At 37.1% G+C, this 18,647-nt stretch overlaps 1 protein-coding gene across 1 annotated transcript in view; it reads left to right on the forward strand.

The window, feature by feature from the left end:
- The window catches only part of ST6GALNAC3 (ST6 N-acetylgalactosaminide alpha-2,6-sialyltransferase 3), a 347,784-nt gene that overhangs the window by 175,328 nt on the left and 153,809 nt on the right, over positions 1 to 18,647 (forward strand). Inside the window, exons 1-2 of the mRNA XM_081324950.1 lie at positions 14,421 to 14,640; positions 16,149 to 16,232. Coding sequence (XP_081181076.1) covers positions 14,635 to 14,640; positions 16,149 to 16,232 — 90 coding nt within the window. The 5' untranslated portion in view covers positions 14,421 to 14,634. Of the gene's footprint in view, positions 14,641 to 16,148; positions 16,233 to 18,647 lie in introns of the transcript that reaches the window.

Consider the following 18,647-nt stretch of genomic DNA (forward strand, 5'->3'; position numbering starts at 1 on the left):
TACTCGTCCCAGCTTCTGCCAACCTAGCAGTTCAAAAGCACGTAAAAATGCAAGTAGAAAAATAGGGACCGCTATGGTGGGAAGGTAACAGCGTTCCGTGCACCTTTGGCGTCTAGTCATGCCGGCCACATGACCACGGAGACGTCCTCAGACAAGCGCTGGCTCTTCGGCTTTGAAACGGAGATGAGCACTGGCCCCTAGAGTTGCAAACGACTAGCATGCATGTGTGGGGGAACCTTTACCTTTAAGGTTGGTGCGCAAGCAAGATGTGCTGGGCGGAGGCTTGTCAGCATTTATTCTACCATCATCCTCCGGAATCCCCATAATCCAGCAATTCCAGGTCCATTCCCAAAGTCTCTACATACAATTTACACCTACAGTCCAAGAGCAAGGCTCAAACACACACACACACACACACATACACACACACACACACACACACACACCGGCAATGGAAGTCCAAGGGAGCAGCTACGCTCCAGGAGCAAGGGATGATTACAACCTCAGCAAAGTTCATGATGGATGATTTGGAACTTCGTGGCATAGAGAGTCCACTGGGAACACAGCAAAAACAGCTGCATTATTGTTAGCCCCCAGACATCAAGGCAAAGAATCAAACAGGAGTCCACAAACAGCAAGGATTCTGAAGCAAAGTTCTTCTCAGAGCTGTGGAGAGTGTTGCCGTGAAATACAATACTTGTTCCTGACAAAAGTCCCTACTCATGGCATCTCCTTAACTGCTACTCTCTAGGTGATCCTTGTGAGGAGGGGTGGGGCATCCATCCTCCTGAGTAGTCGGGTCGCCCTGCGCTGACTCTGCCTCCTCTCCATTCTCCACACTCGTGGAATGGGCGGGAGAGGTGTTTGCTCATCTCCGGAGCTCCGTCACTCCTCTGCTCTGCTGCCTGCCCTTACTTTCTCCTCCCCTATTTCTCAGGCAGCCTGCACCCTTTTTTCCTCCTTGCCTACTCTTCCAAGGCCTGAGGGATCCATAACTATTTTGTTCTCATCCTCAGTTCATTCCTCATGGAGCAGAGGGACTGCACCATCCCCCTCCATTGGCCCCAGCTCCATCTCTTCCTCCTCCTCCTGGGCTCCAACGGAGCCATGTCAGGAAAGTTGTAGTTCCCTAATAATTTTGCATAGCCCTTTTGGGTTTTTCCCCCAGCTCCACAGTATCCTTTTTGATACTGTTGTAATACTAACTGTAGATAGCATGGAACATCTGCATAGCAGGGATTTTATTGAGCTGTCCACTATAGCCCAAGTCCAGTTTTCCAGATCTTTTACTAATTGTTTTCATTTCTTTTGCAAAACAAAATTTCTTATTTGTACAAATCTTTACTTGACTAGTCTTTTCTAAAAACAGTCTTGTGGTTAATATCGGTAGTCCTCACTATCATAATTGGGACCAGGTTCTCAGTCATTGAGTGAAACAGTTTTTGAGCGATATGCCCACATGTCCACTTAGCTCAATCACCACAATCCCAACACTTTCTGCTACAGTTGTTAAGTGATGCCACAAGTTATTTGGACATAGAATTTCAACATACCCAGTTTTGATAAAGGTCTTGACAAGAACCATATTTTACCCCTCCCCAGCAGTATGGACTCCAGAAGACGGTAGAAGACAGGAAGGCCTGGAGGAACGTTGTCCATGGGGTCGCGATGGGTCAGACACGACTTCGCAGCTAACAACAACAGCATAAAATAAACCACTAAACTTTATATTTTGGCAATGTTGTAATATGGCAAAGGCATAAAACTGCCTTTGAAGTTGGACACACTTTATAAATTAACAAAATTACAGCATTTAAGAAGTTAATTGTCTACACAGGGACTTAAAACATTTTTAAATAGTAAATTAGACTAAACTGTAGTTAGATTTTAGTTATTGATTGCTGTTTGAGACAATTTTCTTGTCCTAGTAAACTTACACAGAAACCTTCAGCCAGCTCTTTCTAAACTTTCCACCATTGCAAATGCACATAATGTGTACAATTCAATAGACTTCCCTACTTCCAAATCATTTTATTCCCTCCAATTTTCAGGGAGATTTAGTTTATCTTTCCTTTCTTCCTTTAGTTGCCTCTGATCAAAACATTTCCTGAAACCATCTCCTACTGCACTATCTTGCATTCTTAGAGGTTCTCCATTACCTTAAAGCACAACTTCTATCACTTCAGCCACCAAATCTGGTGTGAAGCACAATACAGTTTTGTTTGTTAGCATGTTCAGGCTGGAAGACTTCAATCAATTCAACAATCGGCAACTTCCATTTACTATAATCATTGTAATTTACAGATTGCCTATTATTTTCCAACTGACCTTTTCTTTCTCTCTTTTTTAAAAATCGCAGCCAAAAGTTTTAACCAATTATGCACCATGTGGGCCTTCTAACTACCATTCCAAATTTGTTGACACTCTTCAAGCCTCTCTTCCATAGCAACTGTAACCAAGGCAACCACATCTGTCTTTGGCCCAATGCAGAGAAGCAAAACTGGGTTTCTGGCCTACTCAGTTACATAGCAACCTCATCCAGAGGTCACTCCCAGGACACAAAATTTACACATGCAGAAATATAAAAATACAGTAGTTCTTCAGAAGCACAAAGCTTTCCTCATCCATGCAATATGTCTCACATTCATTAATTAGAGCTAGCTTTTGATCTTGTATAAGTCAGGACTATTGTCATGTAACCTGGTTTGCAGTAGGTTAAAGAGCCTTTAGATGACAATCTGTTGTGATCTTTCTATATTAACTATATTAATTTTTTTATCTTAAATGCATTGTGTATAAAAATTGTATCTTTTGTGTAGTGAATCCAATGTTACTTACCCTATATTTACAAAAGGATTTTGTCTGATTCTTTTAACTATTTTCAGTAATATGTGCATCAGTATAGGTTTATGTGCATTTTTTGATATACACAAACGTATACTGAATTGTAACATTTTGAATATTTGTAGGATAACCAAGCCTCAATCTCCATAATAGTTTAAAATGTTAAATTAGATATGCAAGCCAAAAGAATTTCCTCCTCATATGCACTTGGTGACTGCTTCACACATTTAGAGTAGACAAAGTAGATTTGCAGTTATGTTTTTCTTTCCATTATCTTGTGGTGTGGTGTAGTACAGTGTGCTGAAAGGCTATCCAACATGAGGTATCCTGTACTGAGAACCTATTGTTCATATGGGATTCTAGAATCAGATAACTTAGGAGATAGGAGAAATCTTTAGTTCTCTTTCATACACATCCTTCTAAACAAAACACCTATAATGTTTTGGTTGATTTTTCTGTGTTTAATGATAGAATAAAATTACATATGACACTAATCTATATGGAGTTCCCAATCATGAGTTTGAAAATCAGATTTCAGTTCCTGCTAAAATACATTTTTAAAAAACATGTAAAGCATTGTAAGAAGGTTTGATGCATAATTCATGATTATTCTTGAGTCTGCCAACTGTGAAAGGCACCCTGTTGTTCATCTTTCTTTTGTGTTTCAGCTTCAGTTATTGTTATTGTCCCTGTGCTTTGCTTACTATCTTCTCTATTGCTCCAGAAAACTCATTTATTAAGGTATGAGTTACGTGTAACAAAGAGCTATGCTTTGCTGTATCTCAGTTTGACATGGCATGCCAGAAACCAGTCCTCACTAACTGGCGAGGTTCCATTTGCGGGATGCAGGCAGCACCCGAAACCACGCCCCTTCCGGTCCATGGAAAAACCTCTCTACATGGAACAGGTTCCTTTTCCCCAAAACATTGGGAGCCACTGACATATGTAATTTGGGAATTAATTCTATGTAAGAAGAACATTTTACATATTGGATTTTAGAAGGAAGGGTGAAGGTTGATATGTATTAATGGAAAGTTTTGTTATTGTAAGATCTATACAGTATTATTGTGCAAATTTTAATTTTAAGATTAGGTCAGTAAAGCACATGAAAAATACCTGTAGCTATTTGTGTTTATTTGAGGAAAATCTCTAATAGGATGTTAAACCACAGTGCTTCATTGACTTAAGACTTTCTCCTGATATGTGCTTACATTGAAGAAGTAATTGGCTAGTGAAATAAATATCACTTACTGCAATATTATTTATATATTTACTTAGAATTAGAGGCCCCTTGACCTTCAAAACATCTGTAGGCAGCTTGCATTTTTTTTTAAAAAACAGAAAATAATAAAAAGAATTTGGCGGGTCCAGATAAATCAGATTTCATTTAACACAAAACACAACAAATGGGCTATCTCTGCACCATCACTCAAGCCCTAGGAGAACAGCCAAGTTTTTAAAGACATCTAGAACATCATTAGGATGTGACCCAAAGAGATATCATGCCAGAAGGCAGTCACTGTGTCAGAGAAGGTCTTAACAGATGGAACTGTTTGACTGAAGGAACTTGAAGCACACTATCAGTGATCTCCTGTGTATACTTATTTATTTTTTAAAATAAAAATAAAGGTTTACAAGCTTTAATAGATGCCAAATTGGAAAGCCAAATTTTTAAAGTTTTTTTTTATGGTCGATTACAAAGTCTAGCAGATGTTTAGACTGGATTTGGTATTTTTATCCATCTAGCAAGCCCTTCCCAACGATGATATCATCATCGTCATCATCACATAAACAAACATGGATTATGTGTGGTTCTCCAGCACATTTTCTTGAAACTCAAGGAATTTTTAGAGATTCTGTGGATTTTTATGGAATTTAGTAGATAATAATAATAATAATAATAATAATAATAATAATAATAATAATAATAATAATAAGTTGGAAGGAACCTTGGAGGTCATCTAGTCCAACCCCCTGCTAAGGCAGGAAACCCTATACCATTTCAGACAAATGGCTGTCCAGTCTCTTCTTAAAAACTTCCAGTGTTGGAGCATTCACCACTTCTGGAGGCAGGTTGTTCCACTGGTTAATTGTTCTAACTGTCAGGAAGTTTCTCCTTAGTTCTAGGTTGCTTCTCTCCTTGACTAGTTTCCATCCATTGGTGGTATTCCAATTGGAATTAGCAATTGTGTTTTACCTTTTTTTAAATTGAAGACTGAATCAAAGCTTATGAGGCCAGAGACTTACTGATTACATGATTTGTGGTAGAACTAGAAGGAACAGAAAATGTTTGCTTATCAATTATATTTGTACAGCATCTCAATAATTTCTTTTTTTTCTCTTCTTTTTTTGATCTAGCACAAGACATTTTATTGCTTGAACAGGAGAGCAATTGGTACATGGCCAGTGGAGAGTTGGTAATTATTTTTGTGCCCCCTAGAAGAAAATGCTACAAGTGTGTCTCCTTAGCAGTAAAGACAGTATAAAAATAAATATAAATCTGCTGTCTTTTTATGACATTGAAATCATATGCCTACATTGGCTATTTTATTCTTACTTTTTATATATAGACATTTTATTAATTTTCTAATTTTACAATCATGAGTACTTAATAAACAATGCGTTGTCTGGGTCTATTGGTAATTCAGTGGTACATATTAACTTTCTCAGTCTAGTTCCAATGCTACTCCATCCAGTGCTTCCTTGGTCCTCTCTTCTTCCGGTGGTATGCATTTTTCTACACTGGGCAAATACAATTCTTGTTACTGTTAAATATAGACATCCTCATCACTTTTTTCTAGCATAATACTTAATATCGATAGTGTCAGTTTATAATATCTTTTCTAGCCAGAACATATTTCAATTGTATTTGTACTGAAAATTCATTTGTTCAATCAATATCCTGTTTGTCCCACTTTTTAAAAATTTTAATTTCTCATCAATGTTCAAAATATATCTATCACTTATAATTTTCTCATAATAAATTATATTTGGGTACCCAAAAGCTTCCCTTATTCAAACTCTTTTAAAAGTTTCATATTTCCCATCTCATAACAAACTATATTCTAGTTACAAATCCTGTCCTTTTAATTATAATAATACTTTTATTTCTAACAGTTATCTATTTTCTTAACCATATTCAAACATCTATTTAATAGTATAATATCCCATCTAATAGGTCAAAACCTTTATTTTCTTTAGTCTTATTCTAGCTTTCTTCCTTTGCCAAATAACTTTCCAAGTCAGTTCATTTGAATCATCAATTAATTCTTTGTCTGTTTTTGTATATATTGTTTGGAATGAGGAAGAGAATTTGATTGAAATATTTTTGGAAGAATGCTCAACCCATTTATATTCATTAAACAGCCTCCATCCTTCTTCAGATTTTCTTTTCACTTCTTGTTTGTCAATATTCAGCATTTCTCCTAACAGCTTTAGCATCCGTTCGATCAGCAATTCTTCCTTATCCTCAAATGTGTTCTGATATCTTGACAAGCAAGATATCTTTTCCATTTCCAGTGTTATCACTGCATTTTCTAATTTTTCATTCGTCTGCATCTGTCTGTTAATTTCTTTGTTTAGGTCCTCCATCTTTGAACCCATCTCTTCTAATTTCCCTTCTGTTTTGGGGTTTACTAATTCCTTCTTTGTAGTCATTGTCTGAATTTGTATGTTTAGGTTAGAAAATTGTTCTTTTATCTCATTTGCGCTATTTTTAGTTTCATCCTGAAATAAAATAATTGTCTCTTGGATTGATTTCAACATAGAAAGAATTTTTTTCTGAGATTCATTAACATTTTCTTGCTGGTATATCAAGCTGGGGAGCTTCAGAGACAAGTGCTAAAGATGTTTTTTTAACATTTGCGGCTAAGTATGGAACACCCATTTTGTTTTTGTATGTAGTCATTGTAGTCCAATAGGGTTCCCAACACAGATAAGCAGTCCAAGAGTTTTTTTTTGCCTTTTCCCAGCTGCAGTCCGCAAAAGTGAAATTTCCAGGAACATCAGAGAGTCTTATCTAAGTCCGGGCTTTAAGCCAAGTTTCCTTGGCTTGTAGTGCCATGATTTGCCATTAGATGTTGTTGATACCATCTTCCAGCTTTCCAAATCCAAGTCTATTTTACAGACTTTCAAATATCTTTTCTTAAAAAAGTCTCAAAGGTACTTTTAGTTCCCAAATCTATATAGCTGTATTAATTCCAAATTGATCTTGTAGTTTTCTCTATTTCCCCCCAAAACAATTCACTCACCACTTTTCTTTTCCTGAAGGAGCAGGGCAAACACTTCCCTTCCCTCTCTCATTGGGGAGGATTCTTTGCTTTGGGCATTCTTTTTTTCCAGGAAGGCAGTATTAAGATAATAAAAATAGAATAAAATCTCACCCAGTTCCATCCACATTGCTCAAAAATTGCTAGTTAGTGCTTATCTTTTGTTGTCAGCAGCTTTTGACTGGCCACACGAATGTAGCCAGCCTTTTCCCCACCAGTTTGGAGGGCTTCCTCAGATCTAACAGAAGGGCCGCTGCCCCTCCATGATCAATGAGAATCCCCTCCTTGTTAGTCACCTCTCCGGGGTGATATTCGACCCTTTTTAGGCTCCCCAGCGGGGCGAAATTGAACATAGAATATGGAGCCCCGTCTTCCTGCATCCGTCACACTACGACACCTAACTGGAAGTCCTGCATCTCAGCAATTTCTGAAAAGCTGCTCTGAAGGATCAGAGATTCTCTGAAACAGCATGGAAAGTAGCCACTGGGAGTTTTATAGAAAAGTAAAAATCAGCAAAACAATTATTTAAAAAATTCTTTGCTACATCTCATTCTTTTGCATGGAAGAGCAAGGTTAGCTCCAATAATATTTTGTTCAGTCTAAATTTTGCTTTTAACACAGCTCATTTACCAGATACTGTGCAAGTAGTTATTTCTCAATTTAACCATGGACTACTCTGCGTTTCCCTGAGACAGGCTATTTCATGCCATTTCAGTTTCTTCTCTGTAACATGACAACAAACCTACAACTTTCTATTTCTGTACCCCCATTGTAAATACAAACAGCTCTTGATATATCATACTAATATACATGATAACCACTATTTCAACAGTATAATATCTGACAGATAAAATATCATTTTGTTATATAATTCAACTTTGTTTGTCTCCAAGCAAAATGGAGGAAGCTGTATGGATAAAGGAGAATAAATATAAACCAACTGAAGTGCTCCAAAACATGCTAAGTAAACCAAAAGACCCAGTAGCCTCAGAAGAAAAAAGGGAAGTCATCTAAAACATACAGAGTAAAGACTAAACTAACCACTGCATAAGCAGACAGGCAGAAGACTAACAGAACGCATCCATGAACACCAACTAGCAGTCAAAAGACATTAATTTCACAACATATGGACAGACTTAACCATAATTTCAACTGGGAAACTGTGGACCATCCTAAACAAAGCCAAGTCCAAAATTGCTAGAGAAAGAATTTCTAGAAGCCTAGGACTCTGACTAATTGGCCATCAGTAGACACATAGACATAAATAACACCTATATATTATGCAAAGCTGGCAATCAACAAGCCAGAAAGGGAACAAAATGACCAAAATAATTCCTCCCCCTTCAGCAATCAGCATTCAGATGAGCATAGATTAACACCAAGATTGAGAGTGAAGGTTCATTGTCCGAGCTTGTGGGTTTCCAAATGTTTTGTTACCAAGCTAGGTAACATCTTCAGCAGAGTTTAGGGCATGTCAGTGTCAGAGTTCTGTTTACAAGGGCTTCAGGTATGGGTGTGTCGAGTAAAGGTCTTGTGATGGATCAGGTGTGAGTCATCAGTGAGTCTTGTGATGGGAAGGTTACATCAGGTCAACGTCATTGGGAGGTGAACTGCTGGTGGTGTTCTGTTCCAGCCTACGACTGGCCCTGTTGGAATGGTAGGGACAACCCCTTTTTATAAACAATAGGCTGGAACTAATCCAACCAAATTTATTTGCAAAAGCTAAATGAAAAAGTTCAAACAAAAGTTAAACAAATACAGACCAAGACTTTATCAGAAGCTCTTCAAACGGTTGCCTTCAGCAACCAGCACCTCCCACACATTCCCCTTTTAAACAGCAGTCTCAAGGCATGGCTTCTCATTGCCTTCTCCCGAGTTGCCTCATTGCTTTCCTTTGCTCAGTTCTGCTAGATTGCCTCCTACTCCTAGCGTCCCTGAACAGAGCCAGCTGTGGATCGTCTTCTTCCAATCTTTCAGGCTCACACAGCTGGGTCTGAGGAGGAACAAGATGGGAGGGGCCAGGCTGAGAGTTCTGCGGTGTCTCAGAACCTTCCTCTGACACCAAAGGCTCTCCAAAACCCTCCTCCTCCTCCTCCTCTTCAGAATTGTCCAACTCAGCTGCCGAATCCACAGGCTGACGATGAATCACAACAGGTGGGGCTCGCGGGGGTTGGTTGAAACTTGGTGCTTTCTCTGGTTGGCTGTGTGGTTGATTTGGATTCTGAGGGGTTTGTAGGCTGGTTGTAGGTTGACATGTCTGTTAATGGTTTCTGAGGGGTTTGTAGGCTGGTTGTAGGTCGACATGTCTGTTGATGGAATTGCTTGTGGAGTGCCCGGCTTCGATGAACTCATGAGCATGGCAGGTGGTAGCATGGCCAGTACCAATCGAACTGGTACTGTTTGGTGTCAGTGTGGATAGAGATTAAGGATTTGGGATCGTGCATTTGATTACCAGCCAGTGTTCATGGATCCTGGTTTTTAATTGACGTGATATTTGTCCCACGTAGAATTGGTGAAGATCAGACTAATAATTAAGTAAATAATGCCCCAGTCAATAAATGCCAAACAAGCTAACAGTAAACAATGCAGTCAAAGAACCTACCAGACCAGTCGCAACAACAATAACAGCACAAGCCACCTGAATATAAACTGAACACAAACCCCACTCCTTACCAGCACTGATGACATTACCTAGTTTGGTTAATGAAATGTCTGCAAGAAAACAACCACTCTCCGAAAGTACCAAGGACCCCTCAGAGATAATTATAATTAATCTCTTAATTTCAATAGATTTCTGCAGCACCTTTACCTAACTTATTTTTAACATTACTAAGTTCTTCTATTTGTTTCATGTGACTACTGAATGAGAATTCATGATGGTGTTTTGAATTTATCTCTCTATGAAAATATTGGCTATACTTTCAAGAAAATTCAAGATGCTAATGAGGCTATATTTGCATCACATGTGCAAATGTGCACAAATACCACATTTTTCATGATATAGTTATTTTCCATCCATAACACTGCCTGTCTGACTAACACTCTGTTGTCTGCTTAAACAAGTACTATACATAGAGTTTCCTGGAAATGGTAACATATTTCAGTTAAAAAGAGTGAGCACAGACCTCTAAATTTTACAGAAAAAGTTGCTATTTTTTGTATTAGAAAATAGCATAAATGCCTACTGCAAACTATAATGACACAAAGGTAACAAAACATGTGTTGTGATGTATCAGGCTACATGTTTCATCAATAGCCCTCAATTGTTTTCCGGTAAAGATCATAGTATTCTCAATTGTTTCTATATTTGAAATACACAAATGCAGTAATTCCATGTTTTCTCCCCTGAAAGAGCAGTATTTGAAATCAAACATCAGTGGATGAATCTTTGCGATATAATACATATTTGTGCTCAGACCTTGAAGTACTTTTTTCCCCCAAGCAGCTTCAGTTGCTTCATTTTGCGAGATGATTTACAGTGCACAGTGCATTCTGCTTAGCCTTTTCCTCAATGTCATGCTTTCTTTCATTGTAAATCAGGTGTGTGTGTGTGTGTGTGTGTGTGTGTGAAACAGTATAATTTTTTCTTGAGAACTCAAGATAAATTATGTCAGCTCTTCCACCAATGTAGAGGTGTAGTCAAGAAATTCAGCATATTTGTCATACACAATCTCCCTTTAAACAACCTATTCTCAGTGACCCTTAACTATTCAGTGATACCACAGTGTTCTATCATCTTGACAACGGATGAGTGAAAATTTTGCAAGGAGAAATTCCATCATCAGAAATTCTGGTTTGCTTGTGTCTCTAATCCAAGCATTCTGTGTGGTAGGGAGCATCTAATAGGAAGCAGTGGTTTGGCATTACTCATCCATATACTATATAAAGTATATTTGGAAATCAGTTTTGACAGAACTATCATATCTAAGATGCAAAAATCCAGACAATGACTAGGTATCAGGAAAGAGACCCAGAAAGCTATAACATTTTGCTGCCCACCTAGTGATTGTCTGCTTTTTTCTTTCAGTCCCTGTCAGCTAATCTAACGGTGCTCAGTCATTTTAAATTGATTGGTCTGTTGTGGTTTTAACACATAACACATGTGAATTAATTTAATCCTCACCCGAGTTTTCAGCGATGCTACTTAAGGCACAAAGTATAGATAGTTCTTGTTTGACAACCATAACTGGGACCAGCAATTTGATTGTTAAGTGAGATGTTCACTAAGTGAAACCACAAAGGTGCTTACGACCTAACTTCAATGTTCCAATACAAGGATTGGTTGCAAAGTTAATTTTTCATTACCATCATAACTACAAGTAGTCGCTAAACAAGGCAATTGTTAAACAAGGACTATCTGTAACGCTATCAGTGAAGTTAGCTTTCCATTCACTTATGTAGATACTCACTAACTCAGTCTTCTGTTTGTTTCTATTTTCAACCCTCAACTGTCCTTTGCTGTTTGTTTGTTATCATTCTGGCTGACTTAGTAACAATTAAAACAAATATAAATACAAAACACCAATACAACAACTTAAAAAACAAGAAAACAATATAAATGTATATTAAAATCATAAAAATTCATAGCCAAGGCAATCATATCTAACAATAACATCCAATGCAACTACTGGACAGTATCTCAGGATCATATGAAAGGCCAACAGGAATGGGGCCAATCTAATCTCTGGGAGAACGATCATTCTAGGCTTTCCTCCTAGGTCTCACCAGGTGACACTCTTAGTTGACGGGACCTGGAGCATGAGCCTATATGTCTTAGACTGGACAGATAGATGCAGTTGGGAAGAGATAGTTCCTCACATGACCCAGTCCAGTTTGCACAAGGTGCTCTGTATCCATTCCTTTAGAATACCCAGGGTTTCACATTCACCTTAAGTACTGGAATTCCCAATTTATGATGAATGTATTTTTATGATTATAATCATGATTTATCACTTGTTGCTTGTATATACAGTGAGAGCTTATGCACTGGAGACAAATTCCTTGTGGGTCCAATCACACTTGGCCAATAAAGAATTCTATTTACAAATAGTTTACAGTTGTTATACTGTGTTTCTCTAGTTTCCTCTACTCAAACTTTCTTGTCCATCCTGGACTGTCTTCAGCTCTGTTTTCCCATAGGTTCATTGTAGTCCATGGATATATGAGTGGCAATTTAGTGGGCTGGAAAAGGTCATATTGTCTTTAAGGGTCATATCTGACTTTTTAATGAACATTTCATGATCTTCCAAGATTTAGACTTGTTATTTTCGTATCCACCAAACACCTAACCTAAGGATCAATTGGACTTGGCCTAGTATGCTAATGTGAGAGACAGCAGAAATTATTCTACATCTTCATTTTTTAAACACTCTCAATGTATTTTCAAAAATATTTTAAAATTCATCATGCGGAGATTACAGAAGCACATTTGCCCTGCATTTATATCCTAGACTGCACATATTAATAAGCTTTTTCTGAATGTCAAACAAATGTGTGCTTTATAACCATGACTATGTTGATGAATGCACAAACCTAACATGGAGAAGGTGCACATATTTGTTCCAATGAACAGGGCAAAAGATCTGCAAATATTCACTAAGTCTTCTATATTACTAATATAGTAATATATATTAAAGGTAAAGTAAAGGTAAAGGTTCCCCCGCACATGCGTGCCAGTCATTTCCAACTCTAGGGGCCGGTGCTCATCTCCGTTTCAAAGCCAGCGTTTGTCCGAGGACGTCTCCGTGGTCATGTGGCCGGCATGACTAGATGCCAAAGGCACACGGAACACTGTTACCTCCCCACCATAGTGGTCCCTATTTTTCTACTTGCATTTTTACGTGCTTTCGAACTGCTAGGTTGGCAGAAGCTGGGACAAGTAACAGGTGCTCACTCTGTTATGCGGCACTCGGGATTCGACCCGCCAAACTGCTGACCTTCTGATCGACAAGCTCAGCGTCCTAACCCACTGAGCCACCGCGTCCCTTGTATATATTATGTATGTATATATTACTATATATTAGTTTTCTGAGGTTTTCGCGGGTGCCTGTATGTGGATCCTTGGTTTTTCGGGTTTTTCCCCGCGTAGAACTAAAGGTGTAGGCGCAACGTTTCGACGGAATCCCATCCGTCATCATCAGGCTTTAGCTTCCTTCTTCTACTATATATTACTATATATTACTATATATTGTATATATAGTATGTATATATTACATATACCTAAATAAAAATTATTATAGTGTTAAGCTGAATCCTGGCAATAATAGTAATTATAACAATTATAGTATCAAGTAGTGACATCCTACTTTGTAGTCTTATAGTATGGCTACAGTAACATAGAATTAAATACAAGTAATACAGTTTTTTTATTCTCTAAGGAAAAAAATTGCACAAGGTGCTATGTATTCATTCCTATTGAATACTGAAGGCTTCATCTTAATTACTAGAATTCTGATTTACAAATAGTGTTTTTAAGATTTGTCAGCAAAGTTGTTTTTTTGTGTATTCTTAAAAATATGCAATATATACATCTGGAAACACACTTATTAGCTGAACATGCCCTACTTTGAAGAGTCTTTCATTGTAAAATGGAATACGTCAGGCTGATAAAGGTGACTTGATCAGTTATGCTATCTGTAATAATCAAGTAAGGCAGGCAGGAAAGTAAATAAAGCAATAACACTTGTTTTAGAATCTATGTTCAACAATATCATTTCTTGACTGACGATATTTATAAATAGTGATAAAAACGAGTGATATGTCAGTATACAGGCAAAATTTCCCATCTTTTTAAAAAATGAATTTGCACTGTGTTAAAACATATATTTATTTTTATTATTATATAAATATTTCCTTCTTGAAATATTTTGGCAGGATATCTTACCTAAAAGTAAAAATGCATAGGAACCTGGATGTTGTCTTTGTCTAGATCAGATAATCAGTCTACCTTTTTAAATTCTGTCTGTATTAACTAACTCTCTCTCTTCAGCATTTCAAACAGTAGTCTTTTCCCCTTACATAGAGAGATATTGGAGACCTAGAGTTTATTTATTTATTAGGATTGTGTGCTGCCTATTTCATCTAGAACTGGGATGTGTGATCTTCTGCATAAGAATCTGAGTTATATCCCACTGTGACAATAAAGTATAAGAATTAATATAGCAGATAAATTAGCACAGGTACTGCTTTTTCCAGGATACCTTGAATATTTATAGAGACAAATCATTCTTTTAGTCTTATCCCAGCCTTATCTCTTTGCTTTTCCCATCTTACCTCAGCCCACTACAGAAAACTGAATTAATGCCCTTGTTGAAGGAAAGCTTTATCTTTTTGCATGGTGCTTTGCCCTTGCTAAGAAAGTGACATTTTCATTTTGTCTATTGCTTTTAGATTGGACAACGGTAGGGATTCTCTTAGGTCACAGGGCATCTTGTATAAAAGAAACACTTTTCAATAGTGCTGACGGTGTAGGAAAGCTTACTGAAGCAATTGAAGGCAGAACCGTTTTCACAAGAATCCATGTATGAAGGTCAGTTTTCACCTTGACTTCTCTGAAACAGGGAAGAGGAAAATGTATTCTCTTGCAGAACCAACTACCTGTGTGATATAAATACCAGAGGATAATCAATGGACTGTGTACAGAAAGACTTTCTTTTCTACATAATGCATAGCTTGATTCCGCTTAGCTCTGAAGTCTGCTCAAACCTGCACAATTCTGAGGGTATGCAAACTAAATAACATTGGGCTTGATCTGATTGCAAGTTAGCCCATTACAGTAGATATGACCATGGTGCAAAGTTAAATAGGGACACTCCAGTGAAGTTCCTTCTACACTTACTCTCTTTAATCTCTTCCTCTGCCCCTCTTTCACGCACGCATCAGCTGGAGAAAAAAAAGAGGTTATACCTGATAGGTAGCAGTTTTGGCTGACCTCTCTCAAACAGTTCTTCCATATACAGTGCATGCCAATTTCTATGGCAGTGAGGATGCTTTAATATGACAGTAGTAGCTATTTTAAAAGCTCTTAGGACCTAAGAAGCAGAGAACATGAGAACGACATTAAAAATGGAGTGAGACCTTGAGATAGGAGATTTTAGGACACGCATAAGGTTTTTTTCAGAAGTAGGAGATTAGGTGAGCCATCACAGAAGAATTATTAGATGGCTAGACAGGAGATTACCACCCTTGGTGTAATATTTCAAGAAAGTAACACAGCTGCACCTGTTCTTTAAGCTCTGTTTATGTTTAAGTAGCACTTCAAACTTGAAAACTGTTTCATTGTGGAGAAAAACCCTGCAAAGCACATATCAGCCACAGTTCTCACTTACCTGTAATGAAATACAGGTGTATGCAAAAGAAAACTTGTAAAATCCCTATCTGGGACAATCCACAAGAAAATTTGGATATTTTTACCAATGGAAGTGCTTTTTACATATTCTTACAGTCAGAAAAACATTCAGTGCCTTGCTGTCCAATTGCAAATGACCAAGGGAGCCACTGTTTTTAGAAATGCCCACATTTATTTTACAGTCTGCTTTGAAAAACATTCTTAGATTCTTCAGTGATGCTGATGCTAAGCAATCAGCAAAACTGAAATATTTTGCTCCCTCATTATAGAGTCATATTCCCTGCATTTTTGTTGTTACTTTTAAATGAGATAGTAGCATTACTGTAGTTAATTGCTTTAGACAGCAAATGGAAGAGCAGGCAGGGACTTTATTTATTTATCTATAGTGTCTAGTGGAATTTAATCAATAATAAATGATAACAATGATTAGTCCCCTGATGTCAAAATGAATTAATCTTAGTATTGGTAGAAGTGATTTAATTTTTCCAATTTCTGTTTTAAGCTTTTTGAAAAATATATTAAAAGCTTCTTCCAACATATGTAAGCTTTATTCTAGTTTGTGAAGGGTTCTAAGTATAAGTGGACAATAAACCATTAAATATTAAATGTTTAAACTGATAGCTCTGCACTTCTTAAAATATTCATATATGCAAACATATGCAGAAACCCAATGATTCTCATTTTTGCAGTTCAAGAAAAAGAAATGTCATAACAGCTATGATTGCAGGTGGCTTTCTGGCTCATATGCTTGCTTATTTGAAGAAGACAGTAAAGTAAGTACAGAGGAACTGCCTGCCAATCATAGTTGGTTTATATGCTAGTTTACCAAACAAGGAAGTTATAGTATGAACTGGGCTTATTGTATCATAGACCATTTGTCTATTTAGATCCTGAATTAATAAGTAATTTACTTCTTCCATTCCTAGTGGGTTGATTAAATTTATTCTATATTCTATTTTTTATTCTATTTATTAATTTTTTTCTATATAGACATACAATATATGTCTGTAGAAGTGTTTATAGTCAAGAAGAATTGTTTATTTTCACCCATGAAATAGAAAAAGAGCTGCTATGTTATAATAGAGATAGAACAGAGTAAGTGAGGTTTAGTGACCAAATGCTGGATTTGTTGAATGTGACTGGGGAAAGAAAATAGGCAGATACTATATTACATATATTTCATTTACTATACTGCATTGACTTATTGAAACACTCCAATCCTTGATGCTTATACAGGTGGTCTTCATTTAACAACCACTTGTTCAGCTACTGTCCAAACTTGCAACAACTTTGTACAAGTGGTGCTCATAAACAGTCCTCAAAGTTCCAGATGTTGTAGCCCCCCCATGGTAATTGCAGTGTCCCACAGTCACGTAATCACTGTTTGCAACCTTCTCTGTTGGCTTCCAAGAAGCAGTCAGTGGTGAAGGCAGCAAGAGGTTGCAAATCACAGCCATGTGGCATCCTCGTTTAACAACCTGTAATGATTCACTTAACAAGGGCAATGGGGAAGTGCTGGAATGGTTGTTGCTAAGCAACATGGCCATGTGATGTCACACTTTAAAACCGATCTTCGCTCCTTTCGCCGCGATCTAAAAACATACTTGTTCGAACAAGCCGGCCTGGCCTGATGGGGGATTGGTGGGGATTTTACTGTATTTTATTGGGGTTTTACTATGTATTAATTGTTTTTTAGTGGGCATGTATTTAATCATTTTTTAACTTTTGTAATGCTGTGTTTTTTATTCTTGCCCTGTTCACCGCCCTGAGTCCTTCGGGAGAAGGGCGGTATAGAAATATTAATAAATTAAATTAATAATAATAAATTAAATATGTGGAAATCCATGGCATTTCCTAAAGAAATTTTAGAAAATAAGTACTAAATTCTAAAGAATTTTCTAAAATAAGTAATAAATGCAAGGATGGATTTCATATTACGGTTATGAATGGTTTGAAAGTGGATTCCTTAGAGGAGAGGCATGTTTGAAAGCCTGAAAAAAAACAAGAGGCTTATGTGAAGTCTAAAACACCTCTTTCAAATAATTTCTTATGGGTATAGTGTCCTAGTGTATAGTCCCAACTGTTACTATATCCCAGAATTCCCTTGTTATTTTCTTTACTTGGTGCACTCAAACGTTTTAAAATACACTGAAGCATCATCTTTGTTTATATATGCAATAGTTTGATTTTGCATATCAAATATTAGCAGCCTAAAAACAAAGAATGTATGAAATGCAAATGTAATATTTGATCTACATTTTGTAGGTCAAGCAGCATAGTTACTCAATGATATTAAAAGATACAAAACAGCAGAGTTGTTCATTAACATACTGATATATTAGCTGTCAAATAACATTTCCTAATCAACAGATACCTATACTATGCATATTAATAAGCCTACACAATATTCACATAAGAGATTACCACTAACTAGTTATAATGAACAGGGTGACATACCATGTTGAAAAATGTTGAGCTGTGACCTTTATGACTCTATTTTTCATTAGCAATTAATAGCACTGGATCAATTTTTGCCAATGTTATTTTCACAGCACAAGTAAACATATGAAAGAAAAGATTTATTAAATTGTAAAGCAAAGATCTTTCTGATCACAAGGCATGTATTTTATGTTCAGGACAAAATATTTTGCTGAAGACTATCAAGGCAATCCTTTCAAGGGCAGAATAATTTTTACTTATGGAATTATGTGAATGAGTACTCTATTAGCCTGAAGGGACCATTTGTTTATGAGAAAACTTGGCAACAGCGGGCAAGGCTGGGACCAAACATACACGGAACTGATGCTATTCTTCCTTTTTTTTGCCCATTATATTCCCCATTTTCTTTTTTCTCCCCTGCCTTATCCCATCCTCTGTCTCATCTACCATCCATTATTAAGTCTATACAGCATATTTTCCAGGAAGCCTGCATTGGTACCACAGCAGCTCTTCCTTAAGTATTTTACTGGTAGCACTGACTACTTCTGGTAGAAAGCTCTACGGCTAATCACATGGAAATGTTTTTCTTCAGTACATGCAACTCATAGCCCTTTGTGTTCTCACTGGGTCATTCTACATGCAGGTTTATCACTGTTGAGTACATCATCTAGGGATGGTATGAGATTTTGAGCACTGCCTCCCTTCAGATATATTGGTTTTCAGGGAAGAAGTTATGTAGAAAGAGGCAC

The sequence above is a fragment of the Vipera berus genome (genome assembly GCF_964194415.1).
Source record: "Vipera berus genome assembly, chromosome: 3".
NCBI classification, from domain to species: domain Eukaryota; kingdom Metazoa; phylum Chordata; class Lepidosauria; order Squamata; family Viperidae; genus Vipera; species Vipera berus.